The sequence below is a fragment of the Dasypus novemcinctus genome, chromosome 11 (genome assembly GCF_030445035.2).
Source record: "Dasypus novemcinctus isolate mDasNov1 chromosome 11, mDasNov1.1.hap2, whole genome shotgun sequence".
Classification (NCBI taxonomy): domain Eukaryota; kingdom Metazoa; phylum Chordata; class Mammalia; order Cingulata; family Dasypodidae; genus Dasypus; species Dasypus novemcinctus.
The window spans coordinates 25,909,389-25,936,870 of record NC_080683.1 but is presented as its reverse complement, the minus strand read 5'-3'; the positions used below and the strand labels follow the sequence as shown (position 1 = coordinate 25,936,870).

The 27,482-nt window shown below is 39.6% G+C and overlaps 1 protein-coding gene across 1 annotated transcript; it reads left to right on the top strand.

The window, feature by feature from the left end:
• Positions 1–749: 749 nt before the first annotated feature.
• Positions 750–27,482, top strand: LOC101438498 (glutathione S-transferase alpha-4-like). Its single transcript, XM_004449869.2, has 7 exons — positions 750–846; positions 9,819–9,925; positions 11,115–11,166; positions 13,918–14,050; positions 16,173–16,314; positions 25,387–25,518; positions 27,192–27,482. The coding sequence occupies exons 2-7, from the start codon at positions 9,839–9,841 to the stop codon at positions 27,312–27,314; spliced, it is 669 nt and encodes a 222-aa protein (XP_004449926.1). The 5' UTR covers positions 750–846; positions 9,819–9,838; the 3' UTR covers positions 27,315–27,482.

Sequence of the window (27,482 nt, the reverse complement as noted above, 5' to 3'; positions counted from 1 at the left end):
TCCGTTTCTGGTCTCTGCTGCACTTCACCTTGACTCTCCCCTTGTTTCTCTTTTGTTGCATCATCATCTTGCTGTGTGACTTATGTGGGCACTGGCTCACTGTGCAGGCACTCAGCTTGCTGCGTGGGCACTTGGCTCACCATATGGGCACTCAGTTCACTGCATGTGCACCCACATGGGCACTCAGTGTGCTGCATGGGCACTTGACTCACCTCATGGGTACTTTGGCTTGCCACATGAGCACTCGGCTCACCACGTGGGCACTGGCTCACCACGCAGGCATGCTTTCTCTTCTTCTTTTGCACCAGGAGTCCCCAGGGATTGAACCCGGGTCCTTCCATATGGTAGGTGGAGGCCTTATCACATGAGCCACAGCCACTTCCTGGAATCCTTTTCTGACCATGAGAACTGACCATGAGAAACGGGGAATTTGCCATTCACCGTTTCTCGTTATCCTATTTTATTTTCTTCAGAGCACTTGCCACCCTCTGACATTTTATTTCTTTATACATGTATATCGCCTGTCTTCTCCAACTGGAATTTAAGTCCCCATAGGTACAGGAACTGGATATGTTCACTATGGCAGCGTTGGGCCCGAAACAGTGGTGTTAGTAAATATTTGCCAAATGGAGTGGAATCTTACTTTCTTCTTACTTGCATAACTTGATATCCTAGTAAGTGTGTGAACAATAGGTGTGAAACAAAGCCCCAGAAGGGTGTGTACAGAGGGAAATGCTCATTGGCTACTCCCGAGTGGGGAGAGTTTTCGGTAGTGAAGGATCAGCGTTAAAAACCTGCCCTTGTCTTTCCTGGCAATCAGGAGCCTAAGAGCCTGGAAGAGATAAGGTTAGTGATGAAGTGCTTGGACTTGGTTAGATAGTTATAATATTTTGTTGCCAAACTTGCAGTTTATAGTCAGCAATGGTTTTGACTTTCTTGGTTTTTAAAAGTTATTATTTTTAAAGCTTGTCTGTACCAAATAAAAGGAACAGTTCTTTTTTTTTCTGCAGAAGGGATACATAAATGAAGGGGATATAGTAAAAATACATTGAGGCAAACCAAAGACAAATATTGTATGACCTCTGGTATGAAATAACTGGAAAAAGCAAATTCATAGAGTCAGAAACTAGAATACAGGTAACCAGGGGCTGGGGTGGGGGTAGAGAAAGGTGAGTTAAGGCTTAATTGGTACAGAAATTCTGTTTGGGGTGACAGAAAAGTTTTGGTAATGGTTGGTGCTGATAGTAGCACAACAAATGTAATTAACATCAGATTATATTTTTGAATGTAGTTAAAAGGGGGATATTTTAGGGTATATATGTGTTACTAGAATAAAAATAAAAATTAAAAAATCAAACCAGAGGATTGTACAACATAAATAGTGAAAACTAAAGTCAACTATGGACTATAGTTTATAGTGTAATTATAATAATATTGTTTCATCAACTGTAACAAAGCTACCATACTAATACAAAGCGTTAATAGTGGAAAAACTGTGTGTCTGATGGTGGGGCTATATGGAAAGTCTATATTTTCTGCCTGCTTTTCTGTAAGTTTACAACTTTGAGAATAAAAAAAAGTTTTAAAAAGTACATCCAGACAAAGACTTTTAAGACTTTTATTGTCTATGCATTAGACACCTAATATTGAACATATTAAAATATACCCATACCAAACATTAAATAAAATTTCAAAAATAAGTTCTATGTAAGAGTTAAGGGTGTTTCAGTTGATTGTTTGACATACATAATTAGAATTTAAACCTTTATGAATTTTTGAACCATTATATTTTTTCCTCAGGCGAATCTCATATATTTTTGTACACAGTTGGAAAGGACATAGACACTAGGCATAAAAACATGACATGGCCCCTAATGGATAAATGAAATCTTCTTGTATATAAATGTCTTCCCCATGGATGTGTGGAAGATTTAACCCAAATTATTTGACGCTAACATCTAACTCCAGGGTCCTGCATCTCCCCCAAACTGTGCTGAGTTGAGAAGTGGGGGCCTCTGAAGTCAAGCCCTGACAATGACAAATTTTTCTAGGACTTACTCCAATCTTTAAACCACATGGACTATGCAGTCACTTTATCCTCTAAGCACTTTGACAAATTGGTTAGACAAAAATCTCTTTCTTGACTCAGATGTTTTTGTTTGGCTTTGTTGTTCTTAGTATGATATCCCTCCCTGAATTGTGACTGGTGCCTGCCAGTTCAGAGACATTCAGTTTTACCCTCTCCACAGAACATATCAGGTGTATTTTTCATTTAAGTAAGTTTGTAAGACTTGGAGGTATATATTCATCTCTTGTGAGTTCTGGGAATATGAGCCAATCTATTAGACCATAACTGAAAGGAAATTTAGCTTCTGAAATTGTTATATAGGATTATCTAGAGGAGAGGCTTACTGCATGAGCTTAATAATCTTAATACATCAGTAACACTCCCTCATCCTCATTATATTGTTTGTGTAGTAAAAATGCCATGTAAATACTTGAGATCTTTTTTGGAAGAGTTGGTTCCATGTAGGAGACTTTTCCTTTGGATGGTAACATATCAAATCCAACTAATTAAACTTTTTGCTGATATGCCATATTGTTAGAAAAACTGAAGAGAAATAACTCATAATCAATTATATATTGTACTGTAACTTTAAAGCTATGTTGACGCTATCCTAAGCTGTAATTTAAAGATCTACTCAAAGCCTTGGTTGTGCTGTTAAAATGGTTGCCTTCCAACTTTAAAATATTTTTTCTCTGAAACATTACAAATTTTAAGCTAAAAAAATGCTACATCTTTGTAAACTAAATTCTGTGGGGAGATATAGGATTACCTGGGAGAGTTTTTGGTTTCAGTGATAAGTTCTTACTGGCTGGTTTTAGTTGAAGTTAGGCCACCCTAATCCACTAGAGAAGCCAAAGTGTTACTTATTGATAAGAGTTAGAATCAACATCTTGTATTTTGGTCCAAAACATCTGCTAAAACTGTCAGTTTCTTAGATTAGTACCTTATAATTTTTATTATCCAGAAAATTCAATGCAAGCCTGCTTAAGTATTCAAATAATTGAGAAAAATGTGTGTTGTTTTGCCTAAATTATTCAGAATGAGTGTTAACCTTGCCAGCAGAATTTCACCCAAAAAAGATTTGCTGCCTTCCCAAAGATATGTTCAGAAGATAGGAGCATAAGGCAAATGATGAAGGCATGGGAAGAGAAGCAAGGTCAGAAATATTGTTAAAACCAGAAGAAACTAACGAAATTCTCTAATTCCAAACCAATTCCTTATTTTATAGTTCAAGAAACTGACATCTCGTTCAAACCTTGTCCTAGGGCTGGAAACTACGCACACCTGGTCCTTTGTTAAACACGGGACTTAAAGGGGACTCCAGTCCTGGAAATGATCCCCAATTCCTCTCTTGAAAGAGGGTCAACAAAAGTAATCTACAATTCTCAAAATTGCCTTCCCCTCTGGCCTTTTTCTATTTTTAGCCACATACAACCTTGCCTTGACCATTTACTCACCCACTCATACCCTGCAATTATGCCTGCCCTGCAGTCCTTTGTAAGGACAACCTAGGCCACCCAGTGAGCCCCAGGAGTGGGTTAGCCAGGTATGCACCCCTGATCCAATTTTCAAAACTTACTGTAATGTAAGTGTGTGCAACAATGCAAATTCAGTAGGACAAATGCAGGGACTGAGATTCTGCATTTCTAACAAGCTCCCCGGTGAAGCTCCTGTTCCCAACCCACACTAAAAACCTTTCACTTCTATCAGGGGCAAGCGGGACTTCTTTTCTCACATATGAGTATTGCAGCTCTCTGGATTATTTTATATATCTATATAAATTTGTATTTCTATGTGTGGCATTCTTCGGGTCCTTACTGTGTACACTAGTTTGCACACATTATCTTAACCTCATAACTAACCAAATGAATTAGGAACTATTACTGTTGTAGAATTTGAGAGAGGCTCAATTATTTGTGTATAGAGAGGCCAGGACTCAGGAATGATTTTGAGAAGGAAAAATGGTTTATTGACGGCCGGCTGGACTCGGGAGCTTTCTGTTTGAATCCCGAGCCCCGAACAAGATTTTCAAATGTCTTTTATACAGAGAGGAAAGGCCAAATGGTCCCTTTGTTTCAGTTCTCAATAGGCTTCAATTAGCATATATATCTTCCACATCTTAGGTAAGCTTTTAGCATGGACTCCAGACATTCTAGATAAGCTTTTAGCATATTTACTTTTTGCATTTCCCCTAAATACTTAAAGTTTATAGCCCTTGCATTGTTAAACTGTTTCCTGGGACTGGAGCCTGTTGTCATTTCCCTAAGAGCAGGAATGCAGCCTCTTACAGTTCCACACCCATAGCCTTCAGCTTAGGTTATCTCTGAAGAGACAAAGAGCCTTCCACCCATAGCCCACATCATTACCATCATTAAACAAATAAGGAAACTGAGGCTTACAGAGGTCAAGAAACTTAAGTGAAAGGTAAACTGAGATTTGAACTCAGGTCTTTGTTTTGTCTGGGACCCAGAACTTAACTCAAATATGTGTCCTTCCACATTTTCTAAAAGGATTCTGGACATCTTTTCCCCCCAGAGGACCATACTCTTGACTATCCCAAGTGTCCTGACATCATCATCGCTTCCTACTCACCCCTCCTTCGACATGAATACCTGGGCCTCTATTGCTTATTTCAGGAGGAGCTGCACTCAGGGATGTTTGTGAGCCCTCAGAGGGCTCACAGTTCCCAATGCTGCAAAATCCCCGTGAGAAGCCTCTCTGGAGGCTCAGATTTGCTTAGTTCAGGACACACCTGTTGGCCAAAATCAGTGGCAGAAAACCAGAGTTGAACAGGTGGGTGTGACTTTACGTACTTAGCTTGAGTCCTAGGCTTTTGAGGCTTAGAGCAGCAGCCAGAGTTCTTACAGTGTTTGCATTTCCAGAAAGCACTGTTTCTTTGTTCCTTGTTTCATTTCCCAGGGACAGATCTTGCACCTGCTCTTTTAACTTTAACAATGTCCTTTTTTAAACAATGTGAATAATTGGGTTTAATTTTTGGAGCACAAATAAAGTTGGTTTTCTGTGGGACCTGTGGTTTATCCTAGCTTTGCTACAATTCATTAGAGGTCGAGGAAAAAGGATTAGAGGACTTGCCATGGGATGGGGGCAGGGGTCAAACAAATTTGTATTTCCATATACTTATTCTGTAAGACTGTTAAATTCCTGTAATACTGAAGTAGGCTAAGAAGATAGGGAATTAGTAGATCTGGAACCTGGTGAGAGAGTCCACGTGGATGTTGGTAACCCCCAAGATGGCTGCTGGAGGAACCCCCACCTCTGAAATTCTGCTATCGAGAATAAAGTCTTCTTCCTGGGAACAAGGAAAAGTCCCGGATGTTCTCTAGAAACTTTATCACTGGGTCCTCGCTAAGGAATTGATGGGTGGGATAATCAATCAAAACAGCAAACTACTGAAACCCCCTCCCCTGCCATTAGCAAAGGCGTGGAATAATTAGCAGTTTAAAAGCAAACCAGAAGACTTGAGCTGGCTCTCTCACCCTGCCCTCCTACCTCTGGACCTGTCCTGCCCTCTGTATGCAGCTTTCACCATTTTTTCTCTGCCATGTGGCTATGCAAGTAACCCTGGAAATTTATAATCTATACTGGGGAATTGTACCTTGTAAATCAGCCCTCTTCATCTGTTTTCACCCCCTTCCTCACTACCTGGGACCCCTGCTCTGTTATTTTCTGTTATTTTCTCCCATTTCTCTCCCCCCACTACCTAAATAAACTACTGGCCTAACTTACCTAGCGTGCTTTTGAAATTCATTTCTGCAGCATTGCCAAGAACCTAGATAGCATCCGGTAACAATACTATATTGTTCCTTATTAAACACTTATTTCTTTCTCAATACATCACAATGGCCTGGATATTTCTCTCAATAGATCAAAAGCTTTTAATATTTTTGATGGAAGGAACTACATCTTTATTTTTATATGCCTGGAGTGCCTCATCTAGTATTTTATCCATAGCTAGAGCTCATTAATACTGGATGTTAAAAAAAAAAAAAAGGAATAGGGATTAAACACAGGAATCGAATCAAATTTAGGAACTGATATCTCAAAGTGGCATTCTGAAGTATCAACAGTATATATAGAATAGCCACTATGCATCCAGGATAACACTGGGTTGGTTCCATAGGGGACAGAAAAAATATGACATGACCCCTGCCTTCCTGTAGCTGGTCACCTCAGTAGAATTTTGCAATCTAGAATCTAGGGAAAGCAATTAATTCTTGGTTAGAGTGTAATATAAGATTGTAAGAGGTATCGGACCCCTCTCTGTGCTCAGCTGTTCTAGAAGGTTCCTCCTGAGAGGAGGCTGGAAGCAGGGACTAGAGTCCTGCTAAGCCTTTTAAAACAACCCCCAGGTCAGTCCATCCATCATCTGTCCTGAGAGCCTGATTTAGATGGCCAGAGTCTGAGATGAGATGCACTGACTGGTTGACCAGAGCTGGCTATTTATAGCACACACAAACATGTGTTGGGAATTTTACAAGAATGGCGATGGGTTATCTGAGTGCCTGGGTATTAACAGAGGAAAAAGTTTGCCTCTTTTGGACTGGCAGAGGAAGGGTTACAGGCTACAGCCCCGTTTATCTGAAGAGGGCTCTCGTTCATGTAAAGGCAGAATTGCTGTAACTTGGGCTTTTATGAATTTCTCACATGCCCAGGAAGGCTTTGAGATGATGGGGGAAGGGGAGTGATCCTATCCCTGGTAATCCAGCTCTGGCCTCCAAAGTTACATTTCTCAATCTCCCCACCTGCCTTGAGAATGTGGAAGAACAGGGAGAAGCAAATGGGGAAACTGCTGGCAAAAAGTCACCACATAAAATTCCAAAAATACTTCCAAGTAGCAAACCACGAAAATACCACGTTTACCCTCCTAATAGCAAAACAGAGGCAAGAGCCAAGCCATATTTTATATTTTTAGTATCTCATAAAGTAATATTGAGTAAACTTTACAAGAGCTTTAGCTCTCTTTTTTTTTTTTTTGACAAAGTATTGATTACACTTACCATAAAAATTTATAAACAGAAGTACAATTAGTGAGTAAGCCATTCTTAGCATAAGAAACTCTAGGAAAACACTAAATCCATTCATAAGTCACTTGAAGAAGCATGGCAGAATCTACTTAATAGGACTTAGACATTATGCAATGTATTTTACATATTGCTTTATTCCGTCTTTAGTCCTCACATTAACCCTCTGATGTGGGTAGCACAACCATGGCAGCCATTTTAAGAATTAGGAAACTGAGGCTTGGCGAGGGGGTTGAGGCTGTGCAATAGTCGGTGACAGAGTGAGGATCCACGAGCCCGCCTGCCTGTGAAAGATGGGGTGGTAATACCTTCTGATCATTCCACTTTGAGGGTTGGAAATGATTAGCGGCCGTGCCTGTCTGAGTGAGCTGTAAGTGAACAGGAGGCTATCCACTCCTGAGCCCCTGGGCTTTTTACCACTTATTCCCTCTGCCAGGCCAGAGTGGCTGTTCATTCATGCCATGGAGATAGTGCTCCAAGAAGCAGAGTCCTCCTCTCTCACCCTCCCAGGGGAAATATTACATTCCATCCTTGGCACCCGCCTTGGGCCCACTTGTCTGATGTTGCCCACCTCCCCACACAGAGAGATTCATCCAGATATCTCCAAGGGCCCATATATCTTAGCATCTCTTTTCAAGTATTGGTCCTGGGACTCTGAAAGAAACTTCCCCAATTTTTCTCCCCCAAGCAAGGAGCTTGCCCCCATTCTTGACAATTTCAGGATGGCATTTTGCTGCCAGTCCTGACATCTGAAAGAGTTTACTATCATTGACACAAGGTATAGCCATTGGTATCTCATTCTTGGCTGGGTCTCCGAGACTAATGTAATGTCTGAAGCCTCAAAGACATGACACTCAGTGGCTATTTTGGTACCTGTCTCCCGTTGGGTGACCCAGAGCTGATAGTTTTCATTTCTCTAGGTTTCAGATCACTAAGAGAATAGGCAGACAGAAGAACGACCATCCAGCCTGCATTTTAAATGGCCACTGCCTAGAAACAGCTTTCCCGAGGCTATCAGAGATTACCTTATCTGGACCCACAGGCAAAACAAGATGATAAATTTCAGTTTTGGCTGTCAGGGAGAGCAGGCCAGAATTGTTATACAGCGAGGTTCTAGCAGTATTTCCTGTACCCCATGGTTTTTTGTGTTTGTTTTTTGTTTGTGTTTTTTTTTTTTTCCTCCTCATCCTAGGATTCATTTTCAAACAGAATGTATTCTGGTTAAAGGTCTCAGGGAAACAGAACCATAGAAATTAACTCCAGACCATCTGCAGCCAAGTACAAAGCCTCATTCTTCTCTCTCAGAGCAGATGGAGAGGGGTCAAAAGGACTGGGAGCTCTGAGGAGTAAAAGAGAATTAAACTTCTCTAAGAGTTAAATTATAAATGCAATACATAAGAGAACAAAACAGTTGTAGGAAGAACGACTTCCAAACACCTGCAAGACTTTGTGAGCCTGATTGTTGTAATAGTAGTATCAATTAAGTATCTCATCATAAACTCATTCTAGATAATCTGGCTTTTCCCAACTTTCTTGTGAGTTTTGTTAGTGTAGGTCACCATTCTCAAGTCGAATCCCAGCTTGGGCATGATATTGGCAGTATGGGAGCTGACAGGGCTGGGGACCATGGCCAGTGCGGGCTGCCTCTTGAAGCTGAGGTCCAACAGCCTTTCTCTCTAGATGCCGGATTGATGCTTTCTGAGGATCCCAACCCATAGGACCACAAGCATTATCCAGCAGTTGGTATTTTTGCTGCTTCGTGAAGCATGAGTTGTTGCATTTGTGGTGGGAGTGTCAAAGGTGAGAAAAGACCCAACAATTTGCTACTTGGTACAGGGCTTTAGTATTTTCAAAACACTTTATCTTATCTCATTTGATCCCCTCAATAATCCTGTGACACAGGCAGGGGTCACTAACAGAACTGCGTTTGTTACTCTTGCAACACTGAGGTAGGAGGTGTTACTGGGCAGGTTTGCTTTACCGCTGTATTCTCCTTCACAAGGATCGAGGTCACCCAGTATAATACTTCCCAGTTACAGATGAGGAAAGGCAGGCAGCAGAGGTTTAAAAATTGGGTCTAAGATCACCCATCTCCTTGGTCCCAGGTAAGGGCTAAAATCCTGGTCCTGTCTAGGTCTGCATGTGCTTGTCCCAGAACTCAGGACAGACTTGTGATGGAAATGAAAGAGTGCTCCAGTTTCTACCAAACATGTCAGTCCAAACAGGCTGCCTCCTTGCTGCCTTTAGGAAAGAGTGTCTTTTGCAGGATACTTTGAGAAACTTTATATGAACTCTTCAAATTACCAGAAGGCAACTTCTCAAATCTACAGAGTACCTTAATACCTCCATATGTATAGTTTCTTATTTCCTTTTTTTTTTTGTAACATTGAGCCTACATACAGAAGAATGCAAAAATGTTTGTGTACAGTTTAAAGACTAATTACTAATTCTGCTCAAGAAAGAGAACGTGGTCGGCACCTCAGAACCCCCCATGCCACTCCCAATCTCAAGCCCCCTTCTCCTCCTTAGAGGTAACCACCATCCTGCTTCTGTGGTCATTATTTTGTTGCCTTAAAAAAAATTTTTTTAATAGTTTTACCTCTTGTTATGTATCTCTCTAAACGCTAGTTTAGTTTTGGCAGGTGGAGGCATAGTATGTGGTATGTATTAGTTTGTCCCTTAAAGATAATTTCTTATTTTATCTTTAGAAAACCCTGAACCAGAAGTCATGGCAGCCAAACCTAAGCTTTACTACTTCCGCGGCAGGGGCAGGATGGAGTCAATCCGCTGGCTGCTGGCTGCAGCTGGAGTGGAGGTTGGTTCCTGATTGGAAAAAGGAAGGAGGGTAATTCAGGAGAGATTGAAGTGGACTCTTCCCCCTTCAAAATCAGGACAGGTGCCTCCAGGGGTATCCGTTCCCCCCCTTTCCAAAATCGTAATCCTGTGTTTAAGTTGGGAGTAGAGGGAGGACATTCTGGAAGCTTCCTAGGGGCTGAAAAGATCTTGCTGGATGGCAAGGCTCCCTGGAGAGAGAAAAGAGCCATCTCTGAATCATTCTCTCCACTGCATCTGGCTGATTTCCAGGGACTTTTCATTTCTGCCTCAGCACCTCAGTCATGTTCTTCTCATGGCTGCCAACCCCCACCTCAAGCCCAGCTCCAGTCCAATGTCCCCTTGAGCCCTCCCTCAATGGTCGGCCCCACAGGAATCTTTCCTTGACTCTCAATTCCCTCCCCACAGACGTTTCCTTAGATTTTTCACTACAGACTTTGAAATAGTATGTTTTGGTAAGGCGTAGACTTCCCCTTTCCCAATTTGAAATGTCGTCTTCTCTAGGACAAAGGCACCTTACCTTCTTTGATTTCTCCTTATTTAAAAAGTGATTGTATCACTTGGATTGTGCTGAGGAGAAGGTGCGGCTTCCCTCTGGGCCCTTAGGGGACCGGAAGTTCTCTTTGAGGATTTCCCCCCTAACACTGATCTCCTTCCCCCAACTTCCATCTCAAGATTTGGGGGAGAAAAATATTGCTCCTTCCCACAGAAGTTTTAGAAACTCCATCAATAGATTATGACAAGTTTAGCTGAATAGTGGATTTCTTTCATTGAATATGTGAGCTTGAAAGGGGGATTTAACTTGTCCTAGAAGAGAGGGAGAATAATAGAGCTCCTGAATGGAGGAGAAAGGAAGGAGAGGAAAAGGAAGGAGAAAACCAATGAGGAGGTTGCAGAAAACCATGAAGGGTTGGGGAAAGGGCAGAGCCAAGGTGAAGAAAAAGAAAAAAATATGAGTAGGGGGTCAGGGTATCCTTTTAAAGGGGTGCCAGTTCTATGCCAATCTAAGCTAATCTACACACACGCTCTGTCAGAATTTTTAGCCATGTGGTAATTGATAGCTTGGTGGTTCCTCTTTAAAATTTTAATTCTGGAAGTCGTTGGGCATTCTATTATACTAGTGTGTCTTTTTGAGGATGTTACCATTATAACAATGTCTCTTTATCCTTTAGTTTGAAGAAGAATTTATTGAACAGAGAGAACAATATGAAAAGTTGAAGAAGGGTAAGTCTAGATTGATTCAATGTAATCTTATTTTTAAAAGTAGCAATTTGCCTCTGGCAATATTCATTTTGATATAAAACACATGGCTCTAGAATGAGAGATATCAGCAAAGGGAATCACACACTGTAACTCTTCATTGTTTACTGTGTCCTTGGCACAGAACTAAGTTTGTCATATGCAGTGCCTCCTTAGCCTTCACAAAATTTTCCCAAGTGAGTTACCATTAGGACCACAATTATATACAATAGCTATGGGTTGACCAAATGCAAATTGGCTCAGCACTCCCATTCCCACCAAACTCTTCTTTAAGGATTCTTACTGATCCAGTGGGTGGAAGTGGAGGGGAGAAGTGGAAGGTGAATCTGACCTTTTCTAGTTGTCATGATACATATCCATTTTTCCTTAGAGGTTTTCATAGATTAACAAAAACAATTTCCTCAGGCCACAAGTGTAGAATTGAGACTATGGAAAAGATACAAATTTGATTAAATGGCTCTAAGGAGAGGTCCTTACAATTCTTCAGAAAACTTTCCCACAGTGAGAGAAAAGACTAGTACTTTTATAGTACTTAAACTTCTAGCCGCCATAACATTATTTTCCTCTTTTAAGGAAACTGGGCAAGCCCTAGTGTTGCTGATAAACAAACATGAAATTAACAAACATTAATTTTAAGAAGGGGATTTGACTTATAATCAGCAGACTTGTCATCTGCCAATTGTAAGTCTTTGGGCAATGCCTTTAACATCTCTACATCCCCGTCTCCTTATCAAATGATAAAAATAATCTCTGCAGTCATAGAATGTAATGTACCAGTAGATGTTATTGAGTGGGAAGACCTGGTTGCCCCATCCTGATTCTTTTCCAGGAGCTTTATTATCTGGAATCCCCCAGATGTTCCTCTTCTTCCTTATTTCTACGCCACTCTACCCTAAATGAGGACAATCACTGATACATAGAAGGGGTTAAGTACATTATTGAATAAATAAATGAATATATCTCCATAAACTTTTCTCTGGTCATTTTGGCAGGAAGTCCCCCCTAACAGACTCCAAAGTCCTCCCTGAGCCTGTCATGCTGCTATAGTGCCTGGGACACCCTCCTGGGCACTTCTGTTACATGTGAACAGGAGGCGGAGAGGGACAGTAGAGAAAGCACTGGACCAGCAGTCAGGAGGCCCACTTCTCCTGGCTTAGCTGTCCCCTGGCTGTGTGAGCTTGGACAAGTTCCATTCCTCTTCCTCGGCTTCCACAGTGCTTTCATCTGAAATATGAGGGGCTTGAACTAAAGGATCCCAAAGACTTTTTCTGAGCCTTTTTAAACCCCTCTGAAGAAGATTATTATCACCTAGAAACAGGGATCATTTCTAATTGATGTTTGCATTACTAAGAAGCACCAACAGAGTGCCGGGCATTTAGCTGCTCATTCATTACTGAACGAATGTAGAAACATCTTTAATAAATGGAGGTTTTACAGCCTCTGCCTTAATAATAGTACTGATATTTCCAAAGCGTGGTCTCAAGTACCATCTTAGCCAAAGGAACTCACAAATGTAGTCAGGACAGATACTATTACAAATCAGAAAATGGGCTCAGACAAGATTAGCCTAAAGTCTTACAACTGGACAGGGACGCTGGCTTGTCTGGAAAACTGTCACTGATTCCTGGGGCAGTTTTCCCCCCACCATTATCTACTGCATGTCATTCAATCAAGTAGGAACAGTAGCAGAAGTTGGGAAATTAATTGTGGTCTCTGTCAATGCACTACTGAAGTCTGGTTCCTATTCTGGGTAAAGGTATGTATTCCTTATTCTCAACAATGTGTAGGTATTGATGGAAATTTCAAATTCATTTACTTAAGCCCCCATGAAAATAGCACCATATGTAGTTCTATCTTTAAATACATTATGTTTATAGGCAGTCATGCACAAAGGAGAGAATTCGATTTTACTGAGCATTGATCACTGACAATATTCATTCTTTTACTTATTTCATTTCATTCTTTTAAATCCTCCTAGTTAGATATCATTACTATTTTAGTGAAAAAGAAGCTGACACTCAGATAAAAAATTTGCTCAAAGGCACACGGATGGCAGGTGCTGTTGCTGGCATTAAAACCCAAATATTCCTGACTTCAGAGCCTGAATTCTTGCTTCATGTGATCATTCTGAAGCCATGTAACCCTTGAATAATACCTGATGTGTTTTCAAAGAAAGCAGACTCCCAGATCAGGATATCTGGGAAGTGGGGTGGGTATTTTTAATTAGAGAAGTTGTGGGATTAGAGAAAAATCATGCCTAAAATACAAGGTTCTCATAGACCATTTTATTATTAGCACCTTGAATTGGTGTGGTACACTTGTTACAACCAATGAAAGGACATTTTTATAATTGTACTATTAACTCTGGTTGTACTATTAACTATGGTTTAACTTAGGGTTCATTGTGTTGTACAGTTCCATGGATTTTTAAAATAATTTTATTCTAGTAACATGTATACAACTTAAAATTTCCTCTTTTAACTACATTCAAATATATATCAATGCTGCTAATTATGTTCACATGTTGCAGGATGGGTATTTTTTTTTTAACAATTCTCTCTAGTAACTGTTTACTTATGCAACAACTGGGGACTTTAACTCACCACTTTGAATGAAAATTAAAAAGCATTTCCATGAAATTAGAAGCGGACGCTCCTGCAAGCTCACCACAACCATGGAAGGAGATACTTTAACCTTTCTTTGCTCAAACCACAGAGGGGCGCCTGCTTTTCGACCAAGTGCCTTTGGTTGAAATTGATGGAATGAGGCTAACGCAGACTAGAGCCATTCTTAGCTACCTTGCCGCCAAGTACAACTTGTATGGGAAAGACCTGAAGGAGACAGCCAGGTACCGTAGCGTGCACGTCTGTGCTTGCTTCTTATCCGAGCTTCTGGGTTCTTAGCCTAATTGAGACCTGTCCAGGGGTACAGCCTTTCAGCCCGGGCTGAGGAAAGGCAAGAGAAAAAAGGGAGATGCTGCTCCGACACCTGGCATGCCCTACGTGGGACTCTGCATCCCAACTTGAGGCCTCCTCTCTTTGCGTGCTACTCATAGTGGTCTATGTTCAGCATTCTCACATTCTCTACTCCTAAAAAATTTGTCCATAGAAAATCATCTGGTAAATTATTCTCCACAAAGGTGGAAATGGCTGACTCAGCAAACATAGACTGAGCATTGTAGCAGTGATTGATTGCCCCAAAAAATGCTTTATAACAAATGATCTCAAAACACAGTGTCTTAATAAGCATTTGTATTACTTACCAGCCCATGGCTCAGCTGTGTGGGTCTGATGGGCCATGCTTAGCTCACCTGCACTCACTCACACATCTGCAGTCATCAAGTGGTCAGCTAAGTGGTTTGGATTTGGGGTTCAGCCGACTCTCAGTTGGAGTGATGGCGGCAAATGGGCCACGTGTCTCTCATCCTCTCATCGTGGACTGGTTCTCAGGGCACCTAGGCAGGGCTCTAAGAGAGAGTGGTAGCACACAAGGCCTCTTTAGACCCAGAGCTTGTACCTCATCAGTTCCATCACATTTTATTGATCAAAGCGAGCTACAAGTTCAGCCCAGGAATTGGACTCCATCTATTGAGGCTAAGAAGGTTTGTGGCCATTTTGTGCTTTCTACAGACTGCCAGCATCTATAAGCTGTGCACTTTGCTAAGCCTGGCTTAACAAGGTGGGGTTTTACTCCCAGGAATAGTTTAATTTAACAGGAAATAGACTTAAGACAAAAAAAAACTTGCAACTCTAACATTTTATCTAGGTTCAGGGTCAAAAAGCATTTTTAGTGATCCCTAAAATCTCATCTCCATAACATGGTCACAATGGGATGGTCAATATACCCATAAGATATGGTAGGAGAAAGCCCCAAGCTTTCAGGAAAAAGGAAGAGAAAGAGAGGCAGCATAGCCCAAGAATGAGCAGGAGCAGCTTCCCCACATCTCCATCTTTAAAGCAGATTTAGTCATTCCAACTACAATCCCAAAGATTTAGGGCAAGAGAGGAGGTGACTTCAAACACAGTGTGTGAAAGGAACCCTTTTATTACAATAGAAATAAGTCCTAATAAATAAAAGCAGTCTGTTTTTCATTGTTATGATGTATATCTTAAATTGGTTTTTAAAAAGCGCCATGGTTTTCCCCAAGAAGTGTGCCCTGAACTATAGGGGTCTCATAGTGGTCTACACCCAGCATTCTTTTCTCAGTCTACAAACTGAAATGGACTTAAGCATGTGGCTATGTGACAATTGATTTATAATTCAGATAGGACAATGAACATAATTATTCTTCTATATACCATTGTAAAAAGACAAAGACTACAGAAAATTATTAAACAAAATTTATTGGGAAATTAGCACGTAGTGAGGGATACAAAGACACACAACCCTTAACGAGTTTGCAAATTAGTTGTAGAGCTAGCTAGCACAACATGCTGTACCGAGAGGCTGATAATAGTAATACATACATATTTTCCACTAATCTTTGTTTTTTAAGTGTATGCCAATGAAAGGAAATTTTTAAAGGGAATGAAATAGAGCTGTTTGGCTGACCTGACTGGGAAAGTTAACTTCTTTCCCAGTTGCTGGATCAACATGAGAGCTGAGGAATTACCTATCTTCTCTAAATAAGCGAAAAGGTTCTGGTACAAATAGTTTTGTACTTTTGTCATTTAGTTCAATAATATAGTTTTTAAAAACTATAATAATCCAATTATTTGTTTATGGTAGATTGCAACTTGGAAGCATTCATTAATTCCTCCTTACATTCCTTTACTCAACATTTCCAGAGCACCAACTGTGCCTCAGTCACTTGACTCTTTCTGATCCCAGAAATCATTCCTGAGGGCGGGCTGTTAATGGGGCAGTGGGAAATGGTTTGTCCTAATATCTCTTTACACCATGAAAGTGTTGGATAGGAAAACATTTACTCTACGGTTTCTGTGACTGAGAGTCAGCTGGTATTTCATCAGGATCAATATGTATGCTGATGGCACACTGGACCTGATGATGATGATTGCGTTGATGGCTTTCAAACCACCTGAGGAAAAAGAGGAGAACATTGCTTTAGTTGTGAAGAGCGCTAAAAACCGTTACTTCCCCGTCTTTGAAAAGGTAGGCTGCTGGGACCCTGGGCTTTTATGTTTCCTTTTGCTGGTAAGAATAATGTAAGAGTGACTATCTGAAAAAACAGAGGCTATGTTAGAGCTTTACTTCTTTAGTATCAAAGTTTTAATAAGGAGAAAGAGGAAATGGCTCAACTGATAGAGCCTCTGTCTACCATATGGAGGGTCCAGAGTTCTATATCCAGGGCCTCCTGACCTGCGTGGTGAGCTGGCCCATGTGCAGTGCTGCCGCGCAAGGAGTGCCATGCCACGCAGGGGCGCCCCCACGTAGGGGAGCCCCACGGGCAAGGAGTGCGCCCTGCAAGGAGAGCCACCCTGCGTGAAAAAAGCAGCCCACCCAGGAGTGGCGCTGCACACACACACAGCTGATACAGCAAGATGATGCAACAAAAGAGAGACGCAGTTTCCCAGTGCTGCCTGATAATGCAAGTGGATACAGAAGAACACACAGCTAATGAATACAGAAAGCAGACAACAGGGGGAAGGGGAGAGAAATAAATAAAACAAATCTTTAAAAAAAAAACTTTAATAAGGATTCCAGAACCAATAACAGGTAAAATTATAGAGCCTTTACCGAAACAGAATTGGAATCAACCAATTGGAATGAAAGTATAGAGATTTCCTGGTCTGATTTTACAAAGAAGTCATCAGCCCAAGGCATCACCACCCTGGGTTTACCATGTCAGGTTTGTCTTTAGGTTTAGTATTGGAGGGCTAATCATGCCTCAGTCAAAAGGCAATTTCTCTTCAAGTTACAACTTTTCTGAAGTCATCTTGGAGTAAATAGTCATTACAAATGCACTCACAATTCATCTGGCAAGGATCCAACCTAAAGGACAGCCTGCAGTGTGCTAGGAAGGCCTGTTAGCATAGAACTCCATAAATAAAGGGTTTGCTGGGCAAAGGAATTCTGTGATCTTTATCCTCAGTTTTGGGGAATAATGATTTATTATTGATTAACTATAATGAAGAATTCTCTCAGTACTAGACAAGTGAAATCCTGTTTATCCAGTGACAATCTACAGTGTTGTTGAAATAGCTCACAAATTAAAAACAATTATTTGAGTCATAGCATTAAGTGCTCTTTGTCATGCTACAAGGTTTTGTATTCAATGTGTGATCTAATCCAGTACTTCCCCAAACATTTTTACATAATTTCTTTGTTCAAATGAGGATCAAACTAAAGTTCATTGGCTGTGTTTAGTCCATACGGCTTTTTAAAGATTTATCTTTTATTTCTCTCCCCTTCCTGCTCTCCCCCGCCCCTGGTTGTCTACACTCTGTGTCCATTCGCTCTGTGTTCTTCTGTGACCACTTCTATCCTTATCAGCGGCACCCGGAATCTGTGTTTCTTTTTGTTACATCATCTTGTTGTGTCAGCTCTCTGTGTGTGCTGCGTCATTCTTGGGCAGGCTGCACTTTCTTTCACGCTGGGTGGCTCTCCTTATAGGGCACACTCCTTGTGCGCATCAGCACTGCGCGTGGGCCAGCTCCACACGGGTCAAGGAGGCCCGGGGTTTGAACCGCAGACCTCCCACGTGGTAGACCGACACCCTATCCATTGGGCCAAGTCCACTTCCCTAGACCATACAGCTTTTAAGACTCTCTCTCTCTCTTTTTTTTAAAGGCATGTTATTTTAATTTATTCCTAGCGTCTTGCACTCATTGTGACAGTTGCAACACCTGCTGGGTCGGGCTCTTGCAGTACCTGCTGGTTGCAGTGTCTGCTTATCTTCTTTAGGAGGCACCAAGAACCAAAACCAGGACCTTCCATGTGGGAGGTGGGCACCAAACTGCCTGAGACACATCTGCTCCCTTAAACCTCTTTTTAATCTCAAAATCCCACTCCCCCACTCTCTCTCCCTTTTCTTTTTTCCTCTTACACTTGTCTTGTAGAGTTTCCCACAGTCTTGATTTTCACTAAATGCAATATATTCCCTTGTTTCCCATATTTCCTATAAATTGGCATTAGATTTAAAAGTGTGTTTATATTCAAGTCCAATGATTTTGGCAAGGCTCCTTCAAACATGGTGTTGTGTAGGTCATCAGGAAGCACAAATTGGTTGGTGTTCATTTTATGATGTTAATGTGATTAATGATCAATGCCTAGATCCATTGATTTATTAATGAATGCAAATGTTGACATTCCAATTCCATCAGTCTCTTCTCATTTATTATCTGGACTATTTTCTATAGAAAATCTTCCCCTCATAATAATTTGATTACCTTGAGGTATGGTTTATACAGGAAAGGAAGATAAATGCTTGATTTTTTTTTTTTTTTCTTTTTATTCACTACTTTTCAAAATGAGTTAGCTATCTAACATCTTCCAAAGGAGTCTGGCAAGTTTTTTTTTTCTTCCGTTGTTGATTTTGTTCTTTAAGTAACATTAGAGTACTCTTTATTATCATGGATTTAAACATATTTGCTATGTTTTCATTGGTTTCAAAGCTAGTTTTCTTTTTTATCCCATTTTTTTTTTAAATTAGAAAAGTTGTAGGTTTACAGAAAATTCAATCATAAAGCACAGAATTCCTATATACTATCCCATTTTGTTGTTTTTTTTAAAAAACTGTCCTGTTATTAACACCTTCCATTAGTGTGGTACATTTACTGCAATTGATAAAAGCACATTTTTATAACTGTACTATTAACTATAGTCCATGGTTTATTCTAGGGTTTACTGTGTGTGTTGTACAGTCCTATAGATATATTTAAAAAATTTTTTATTCTAGTAACATATATGCAACCTATATAATAATAGGTTAAATTTCCCCATTAACCACATTCAGATATATATTAATATTACAGTTCTGTTAATTACATTCACAATGTTGTGCTACCATCACCACCATCCATTACCAAAACTTTTCCATCACCCCAAACTCTGTACAATTTAAACATTAATTCCCCATTCTCCACCCCTACCCTGGTCCCTGGTAACCTATATTCTAGTTTCTGATTGTATGAATTTGCTTACACTAATTATTTCATATCAATGTGATCAAACAATATTTGTCCTTTTATGTCTAGCTTATTTCACTCAACATGATGGCCTCAAGGTTCACCGATATTGTCACATGTATCAGAACTTCATTCCTTTTTTAAGGCTGAATAATATTCCATTGTGTGTATATACCTCATTTTGTTTATCCATTTGTCAGTTGATTTTCTTATGTTGAACCATTTTTGCAAAGTTGGGATAAATCATACTTGATCATGGAGTATAATTCTTTAAATGTGCTTTGGATTTGATTTGCTAATATTTTGTTGAGGTATTTTGCATGTATGTTCATAAGAGATATTGGTTTGTAATTCTTTTTTCTTGTGATACTTTTATCTGTTTGGTATGAGGGTGATGTTGGCCTAATAGAACAGATTAGAAAGTGTTCTACCTTTTTAACTTTTTGGAAGAATTTGAGCAGGATTGGCATTAAGTCTTCTTGGAATGACTGGTAAAAGTCCCCTGAGAAGCCACCTGATCCTGGGCCTTTTTAAAAGAGATTTTTGATTACTGATTCAATCTTTCTACTAATTATTAGTTTGTTGAGATCTTCTCTTTCTTCTTGAGTAGTGTAGGTAGTTTTCTAGGAATTTGTCCATTTCATCTAGGGTATCTAATTTGTTAGTATATAGTTGTTCATAGTATCTTCATATAGTTTCTTTTTATTTCTGTGGGTTTGGTAGTAGCATCTCCTTTTTATTTCCGACTTTAGTTATTTGTATCCTCTCTTTTTCTTTGTCTGTCTAGCTAAAGGTATATCGATTTTATTGTCCCTTCATAAAACCAAATTTTGGTTTTGTTTATTCTATTTTTTATAAGTCTGTATTTCATTTATCACCTTTCTAATCTTTATTTCCTTCCTACTGTTCACTTTAGATTTTGTTTGCTCTTCCTTTTCTAGTTCCTCCAGTTTAGATGTTAAGTCTCTGATTTGAGATCTTTCTTCCTTTTTAATGTAAGCATTTATAGCTGTAAATTTCTCACTCAGAACTACCTTTGCTGCATCTATATTTTTTGGTATGTTATATTTTCATTTTCATTTGCCTCAAAATATTTCCTAATTTCCTTGTGATTTCTTTTTTGAACAATTTGGTTATTTAAGAGTATGTTGTTTCATTTCCACATATTTGTGAATTTTCCATTTCTCCCTCTGTTATTGATTTCTAGTTTCATTCCATTGTGGTTGGAGAAGACACATTGTATAATTTCAATATTTTTAAGTTTATTGAGACTTGTTCTTTGGCCTAAGGTATGGTTTATCCTGGAGAATGATCCATAAGCATTCAAGAAGAATGTATATTCTGTTGTTGTTGGGTGAGGTGTTCTCTATATGTCTGTTAGGTCTAGTTGGGTTACAGTGTGGTTCCACTGTCTAGGGTCTATCCATTATTAAAAGTAGAGTTTGGATATTTTCATAGTGGATACAATTAAAAACAACAACTGAGGGAGTGCTGAGTTCCTAGCCAGGAGAGCTCTATCACAGTCCCTAAAGGAACAGCAACAATCCCCCAAGTGCAACAGCAAACACCAAAAAAGAATGAAGGTCCAACAATGAGCCCTTGACACTAACGACTATGCTTGTGAGCCTGTGCACCTGAAATAAGAACAAGGCCTAGAGCTGCAGGGTGCCTAAGAGTTACCGCCTGAGAGCCTCCGTGTTGCTCAAATGTGGCCAGTCTCGAAGCCAGACTCAGCATGTAAATGCGTTGCCTCCCCCCACCCCCCAGTGTGGGACATGGCTCCCGGTGGATGAGTCTCCCTGGCGCTGAGGGATTACTAGCAAGTACCAGCTGATGATGTAACTAGAAAATGACCTTGAATAAAAGGGTCAACTTGGACCAGCAGAATATCTCAATCTACATATAATACCAGGAGTTAAAAATGCTTTTTTACCTGAATAAAAGGGGGAAATGGAAAGAACAAATGAGTTTATATGGCTATGAGTCTCCAAAAAGAGCCAGGAGGTTATCAGAGGTGTCGCCCTTATGCACACCTGAGCAGAGTCCCAGAGACAGATAAAGTATATACAACCCCAGTTATTGGTTCTTCCAGGTTCTATGGTCATGGCAGATGGAGTTCAGGGCCATCTCAGTTGGCCCTACTTTGGAGTTTGTGTTTCTGTGTGATGGAACTGGACTCAGATGTGATCTCTGTCCACAAGACTCTCCTGTTACTTTTACCAGAACTGTAGTTGGTGCTGGGGTTTAATGTATACCCAGGGGACCTGAATCTCTGGACTGACCTTGTGACAGCCAGGCCCTGAGCTTCAACAGACTTGCAACCCCTACACTCTGGTTTATTGGATTTACCCCACTCAGCTAACATGGAGGTGAAGAAGGTCAACCACCACACCAGGGAGCCAAGAGTGCTTACAACTGAAAGCAGGGGAATTGCATCCAGCATCCATGTGGAATCTAAGCCCCCTCTTGATATAGATGTGGAGTGGACACAACCATTCTAAGGTCCACAGGATGAAGGAATAGAGTATGGATTAGAGTGGACTTACTGATATTCTATTCATGAACTATTGTAATTAGTAATCGAAGAAAATGTGGCATTGGTGTGGAGAAAGTGGCCATAGTGGCTGCTGCGGGTAGGGAGTGGGAGGAAGAGATGAGATGCGGGGGCATTTTGGGTACTTGGAGTTGTCCTGGGTGGTGCTGCAGGGACAGTTACTGGACATTGTATGTCCTCCCATGGCCCACTGGGTGGACTGTGGGAGAGTGTAGGCTATGGTGTGGACCATTGACCATGAGGTGCAGCGGTGCTCAGAGATGTATTCACCAAATGCAATGAATGACTCATGATGATAGAGGAGATTGTTGTTATTGGGGGAGGAGTGGGGTGAGGGGGGTGGGAGATATATGGGGACCTCATATTTTTTGAATGTAATATTAAAAAAATAAAGACAAAAATAAAAAAAAATAAAATAAATAAAAGTAGTGTTAGAGTCTTCTAATATAGAAAATCTGTCAATATTTGCCTCATATATTTTGGGGCTCTACTGTTAGGTGTGTATATAATTGTTATGCCTTCTTGTTTACTTGACCCCTTTTTCAGTATATAATGACCTTCTTAGTCTCTTGTAACAGTTTTTTTACTTAAATCCTATTTTATCTGGTAATAATATAACTACCTCAGGTTTCTTTTGGTTACTACGTGCATGGTATATTTTTCCTATACTTTCACTTTCAAACTGCTTATGTCTTTGAATTTAAGATGAGTCTCTTATAAATATCATATAGTTGGGTCCTGCTTTTTCATCCATCCTGCCAATGTCTGCCTTTTGACTGGAGAGTTTAATTGATTTACATTTAAAGTCACTGCTGATAATGCAGGACTTTCTTCTGCCATTTTGCTATTTAGTTTATGCAAGTCTTATGCCCTTTTTTTTTTTTTTTTTGACCCTCAATTCTTCCTTTAATGCCTACTTTCACATTTATTTGATTTTTTATATTGTACCATATTGAGTTCCTTCTCATTTCTTTCTGGATATATTTTTCATATATTTTCTTTGTGGTTAACATGGGGATAAAATTTAATATTCTAGATTTTTTATTTGATAAGAATATAACTTCAATAGCATACATGCATACTGTTCCTATACTCCTCCATCGGTACCACACTTTTATACTTGTTTACAAATTATATCTTTGAATATACTCGTTATGCATTTAAATTTTGGCAACTGTAAGATGTCAGAAGTGGAATTACATACACAAAAAAACCCACAAAATAATAGTACTGGCATTTATAATTACCCATATGGTTACCTTTACCGGAGGTCTTTATTCGTTATGATGCTTTGACCCACTCTTTAGTATACTTTCCTTTCAGTTTGAAGAGTTCCCTTTAGCATTGCTTATAGGGCAAGTCTAGTGGTATTGAACTCCCTCATCTTTTGTTTATCTGGGAATGACCTAATATCTCCCTCATTTTTGAAAGAAAGTCTTGCCACACACAAAATTCCTGGTTGGTGGTTTTTCTTTCAGCACTTGAAGTATTTCAACCCACTGCCTCCTTGTTTCCATGGTTTCTTATGAGAAATTAGCACTTCACCTTACTGGGACTCCCTTGTAGTACACAGCATGGTGCTTTTCTCTTGCAGCTTTCAGAACTCTCCTTGTCTTTTGAATTCAACAATTCAACAACCATGTGTCTGGGTGTTTTTCTCTTTAAATTTACCTTGGTTGGTGTTCAGTGAGCATCTTGGATGTACAAATTTATGTCTTTTGCCAAGTTTGGGAAGCTTTCTGTCATTATTTCTTTGAACATTCCTTATAATCCTTTCTCTCCTTCTTCTCACTCTGGAACTCCCATAACATGTGTATTGGTGTACTTCATTGTGTCCTACAGGGCTCTTAGGTTATTTTTCCTTTTTCTTATTCTTCTTTCTTTCTGGTCCTCAGCCTGACTCATTTCACTTGTCTTGTCTCAAGGTCTAACATTCTTCTGCCAGCTCCAATCTGCTGTTGATATCTGGGAACTTTTCCCTTCAATTATTGTGGTCTTCCACTCCAGCAGTTCTGTTGGTTCCTTTTTTAAAATTTCTATCTCTTTATTGAAATTCTCATATAGTTCATTATTGTTTTCCTCATATTCTTTAGTTCTTTCTCTTTATTTTCCTTCCTCTACTTGAGCATATTGAAGGTCATTTTTTTCTTTTTATTAGTAACTTCTTTTTTTAGTTTTTGTAGCAGTGTTTATATTTTTATATCTAAAATTTTTATTTGTATCTTTTTTGAATCCATATGCTCCTTTTTAAAAATATGCCTTTCTTTTCATTATCTCTGAATACTTTACAAGTTTTTTTAAAATCTGCTTAAGGAGTTCTCTCTTATTTTTTGTTCTCCCTTTTCTTGAGTCTGTCGTCTCTGTCTCATAGAAGATTGGATTTCCTTATATGCTGTATAATTTTTTAAAAAGATTTATTCATTTATTTCTCTCCCCTTTCCCCCTCCCTCCATCCCCCCATTGTCTGCTCTCTGTGTCCATTTGCTGTGTGTTCTTCTATGTCCACCTGTGTTCTCATCAGGCAGCACTGAGGATCTGTGTCTCTTTTTGTTGCATCATCTTACTGCGTCAGCTCTCCGTGTGTGTGGCGCCACTCCTGGGTGGGCTGCAGCTTCACACAGGGTGACTTTCCTTGTGCGGGGGCCACTCCTTGCATGGGAGACACTCTTACGCAGGGGCATCCCTGCATGTATCAGCACTCCTTGCACGCAGCAGCGCTGTGCATAGGCCAGCTCACCACATGGGCCAGGAGGCCCTGGGTACCAATCCCTGGACCTCCTATATGGTAGGCAGATGCTCTAGCTGTTGAGCCACATCTGCTTCCCATATGCTATATAATTTTTAGCCATGAATTTGTCTTTAGCAGGAATCATAGTTCACATATTTGATCCTGTGGGGGTATTTTAATTTTTGCCTTGACTGGGACACTCTAGGATTCACTGATTTTAGACTTTTTTTTTCTTTAATACTAATACTTCATTTTATTCTTATATATGTCACCAGAAGCAATGTGGTGCCTGAATTTGCCTTTGATCCATACTCATGATCCATTTTGTATATTGGCTAGTAAAAGCTGTACCTGAGGAAGTTTTATGTACCGTTTTCACTGGATAGTGAAAAATTATCTTTCATGTGGCTCAGATTTGGTCTTTGGACATGTCATTGGTGACTTCATTCTGCTTTTGGTTTAGCATCCTGACTCCAGCCAATTGTGACTTTTGTATTTCCCAGTACTGGTGAGTAAAGTTTTACTTAGCCAACTCCAGGCTCGTTGCAGGGAACCTGGTTCCACCACTTCACTTTCTAGTGGGCCTTGAAAATCACTGACAAATTAATTTCCAAACAGACCGTGCCAATTAATAGCAATGTTAAGAGCTTTGGTTTCATTATATCATTGCCAGCATTGGAGATTATCAAGAGAAAGATTCTTCAGTAAATGTGATTTGCTCAAAAGATTACATGCTTTTGTAAGTGTTTAGTGTTTAGCCAGGCAAAATAATCTTTTACTTTTACTCGACATTCTTTGTTATTTTCTTTCTGCAGATTTTGAAAGACCATGGAGAAGATTTTCTTGTTGGCAACAAACTCAGCTGGGCAGACATACAACTCATAGAAGCTATTTTAATGGTGGAAGAACTCAATGCTTCTGTTCTTTCTGACTTCCCTCGGCTTAAGGTAATGTATTACATCCATAAAAACCCCAGGAAGAAATGAACAGAAACAAAGATTGAATCTGAAAAGTCAATCTCAAAAGAAACTTAAGACCATTTGAAAAATAAGTATCTTATTCATTTTGGCTATCTTCTCCTGTTCACACTACGATCTTTTAGGAAATAAAACCTCGTGGAGGGAGAAGAATAGATTTTGAATTCTAATGCAAACATTAATGTCATCTTCTTATTAGTGTGTTTACTGTTTTTCCATGGCAAGGCAAGGCAAGGCTAAGACTCCCTCTGTTTCTTCCCTCCCCAGCCCTACCGGGCAACTCTGACCCCTCTCATTCCTTCTGATGCCAGGGTCCCTGCACAGTTCATTTGTCCAGGGCTTCTGCCCAGTCGGCTCTGTGTGTCTACTATTGCATTGTCCCAACACTCAGACGCTTTCCCCGTCTTCTGCCACTGTCGAACCTATCTGGCCAGTGTTCCAATTCCTTAGAAACTTTTGTCTAATAGGTGATCATGGGTTTTATAGTTTAAGAATAGCTTGTTCTTAGAACAAAAGAAATCCAAGTTCATGGTAGCTACACTGGACATGTAAATAAGCCAAAAGAAGAAAATCCTACCAGCCAAATGTTAATGCTTTAGGTTCCCTGACCTATTATTTTGCAATAAATAATAAATAGGATCCCACTAAATATTGTTTGTGGTCTGCTTTTCAATTTTTTCACTTATCATGAATATATTTACATGTCAACAAATATTCTGTGATAAATTATACATTTAAGAGAATTAAAAAAAAACAAAAACATTTGAGAAGTTTCATTTCCACCACTGCTCTCCCACCTTCCCAGCCCTGTAATCACTTTTATTGGTTTCTTGTGTATCCTTCCAGAGTCCCTATTATATAGATATAGGGAAATATGAATTTATATTTTTTATCCACTGCCCCCTCATTCTTAAACAAAAGATAAATAGTATAGATTCTGTTCTGTACCAGGATTTTTTATCTAGCAGTGCATTCTGGAGATCTTTCCCTGTAAATATAGAGACCTTCTTCATGCCCTTTTTTTGTATAATATTATTTTAAATTACTAGATTATATTCCTTATGGGGAGATACCATAATTTGCATAATCAGTTTCCTTTTCCTGGAAACATAGGTTATATTCACTTTTCACTGTTTACATTCTTATAGCTGTTTATTAACTCACAGCCATATTTATTCCTTTATTATAAATTCCTAAAATAATAATTGATAGATCAAAGAACATGAAATTTTAGGACTTTTAATATGTTCCATTTAAAAATGTACAATCCAGTACATTTAGTACTTTCACAATATTGTGCAGCCATCTCCTCTGTCTACTTTCAAAACATTTTCATCACCCCTAAATAATATTCTGTTCATGCATACAGCAGCTTTTCTTTATCCATTTCATCTGTTGATGGGTATTTGTGCTGTCTACCTTTCAGCAACAATGATCTTTAATAAAATCATGAAACCTGCTAAGCAATTATATTTCATTCCCAGAGAACATTCAGTAAACATGATTTGAGGGATTAACTCAGACTCAACACACTGGTTTCCAGAAACTCAAGGTTTAAGAACTCTCTTCTCATGACAAAATTCTCATTCTTCTTAGAGGTTGTGACTGTTGTTGAGATCTGATTTTACTGTTTCTCATTTCAGGCATTTAAAGCAAAAATCAGCAACGTCCCTACGATCAAGAAGTTTCTGCAGCCTGGGAGTCAGAGAAAGCCACCCCCAGATAGCCACTATGTTGAAACTGTCAGGAACGTTTTACAGTTCTAAAGACCAACAGATCTTAAGGTGCCAGCAGTAATGATTCATTGCACCATCAGCACACCTCATCTGTAGTGGACAACCAAGTCAACAGTAGATTCTAGGATAGCACATCGGAAACAAACAAAAGCTGACGGCCATCAATGACAAATGCCAATTAAATGGAGTAGAAAACCA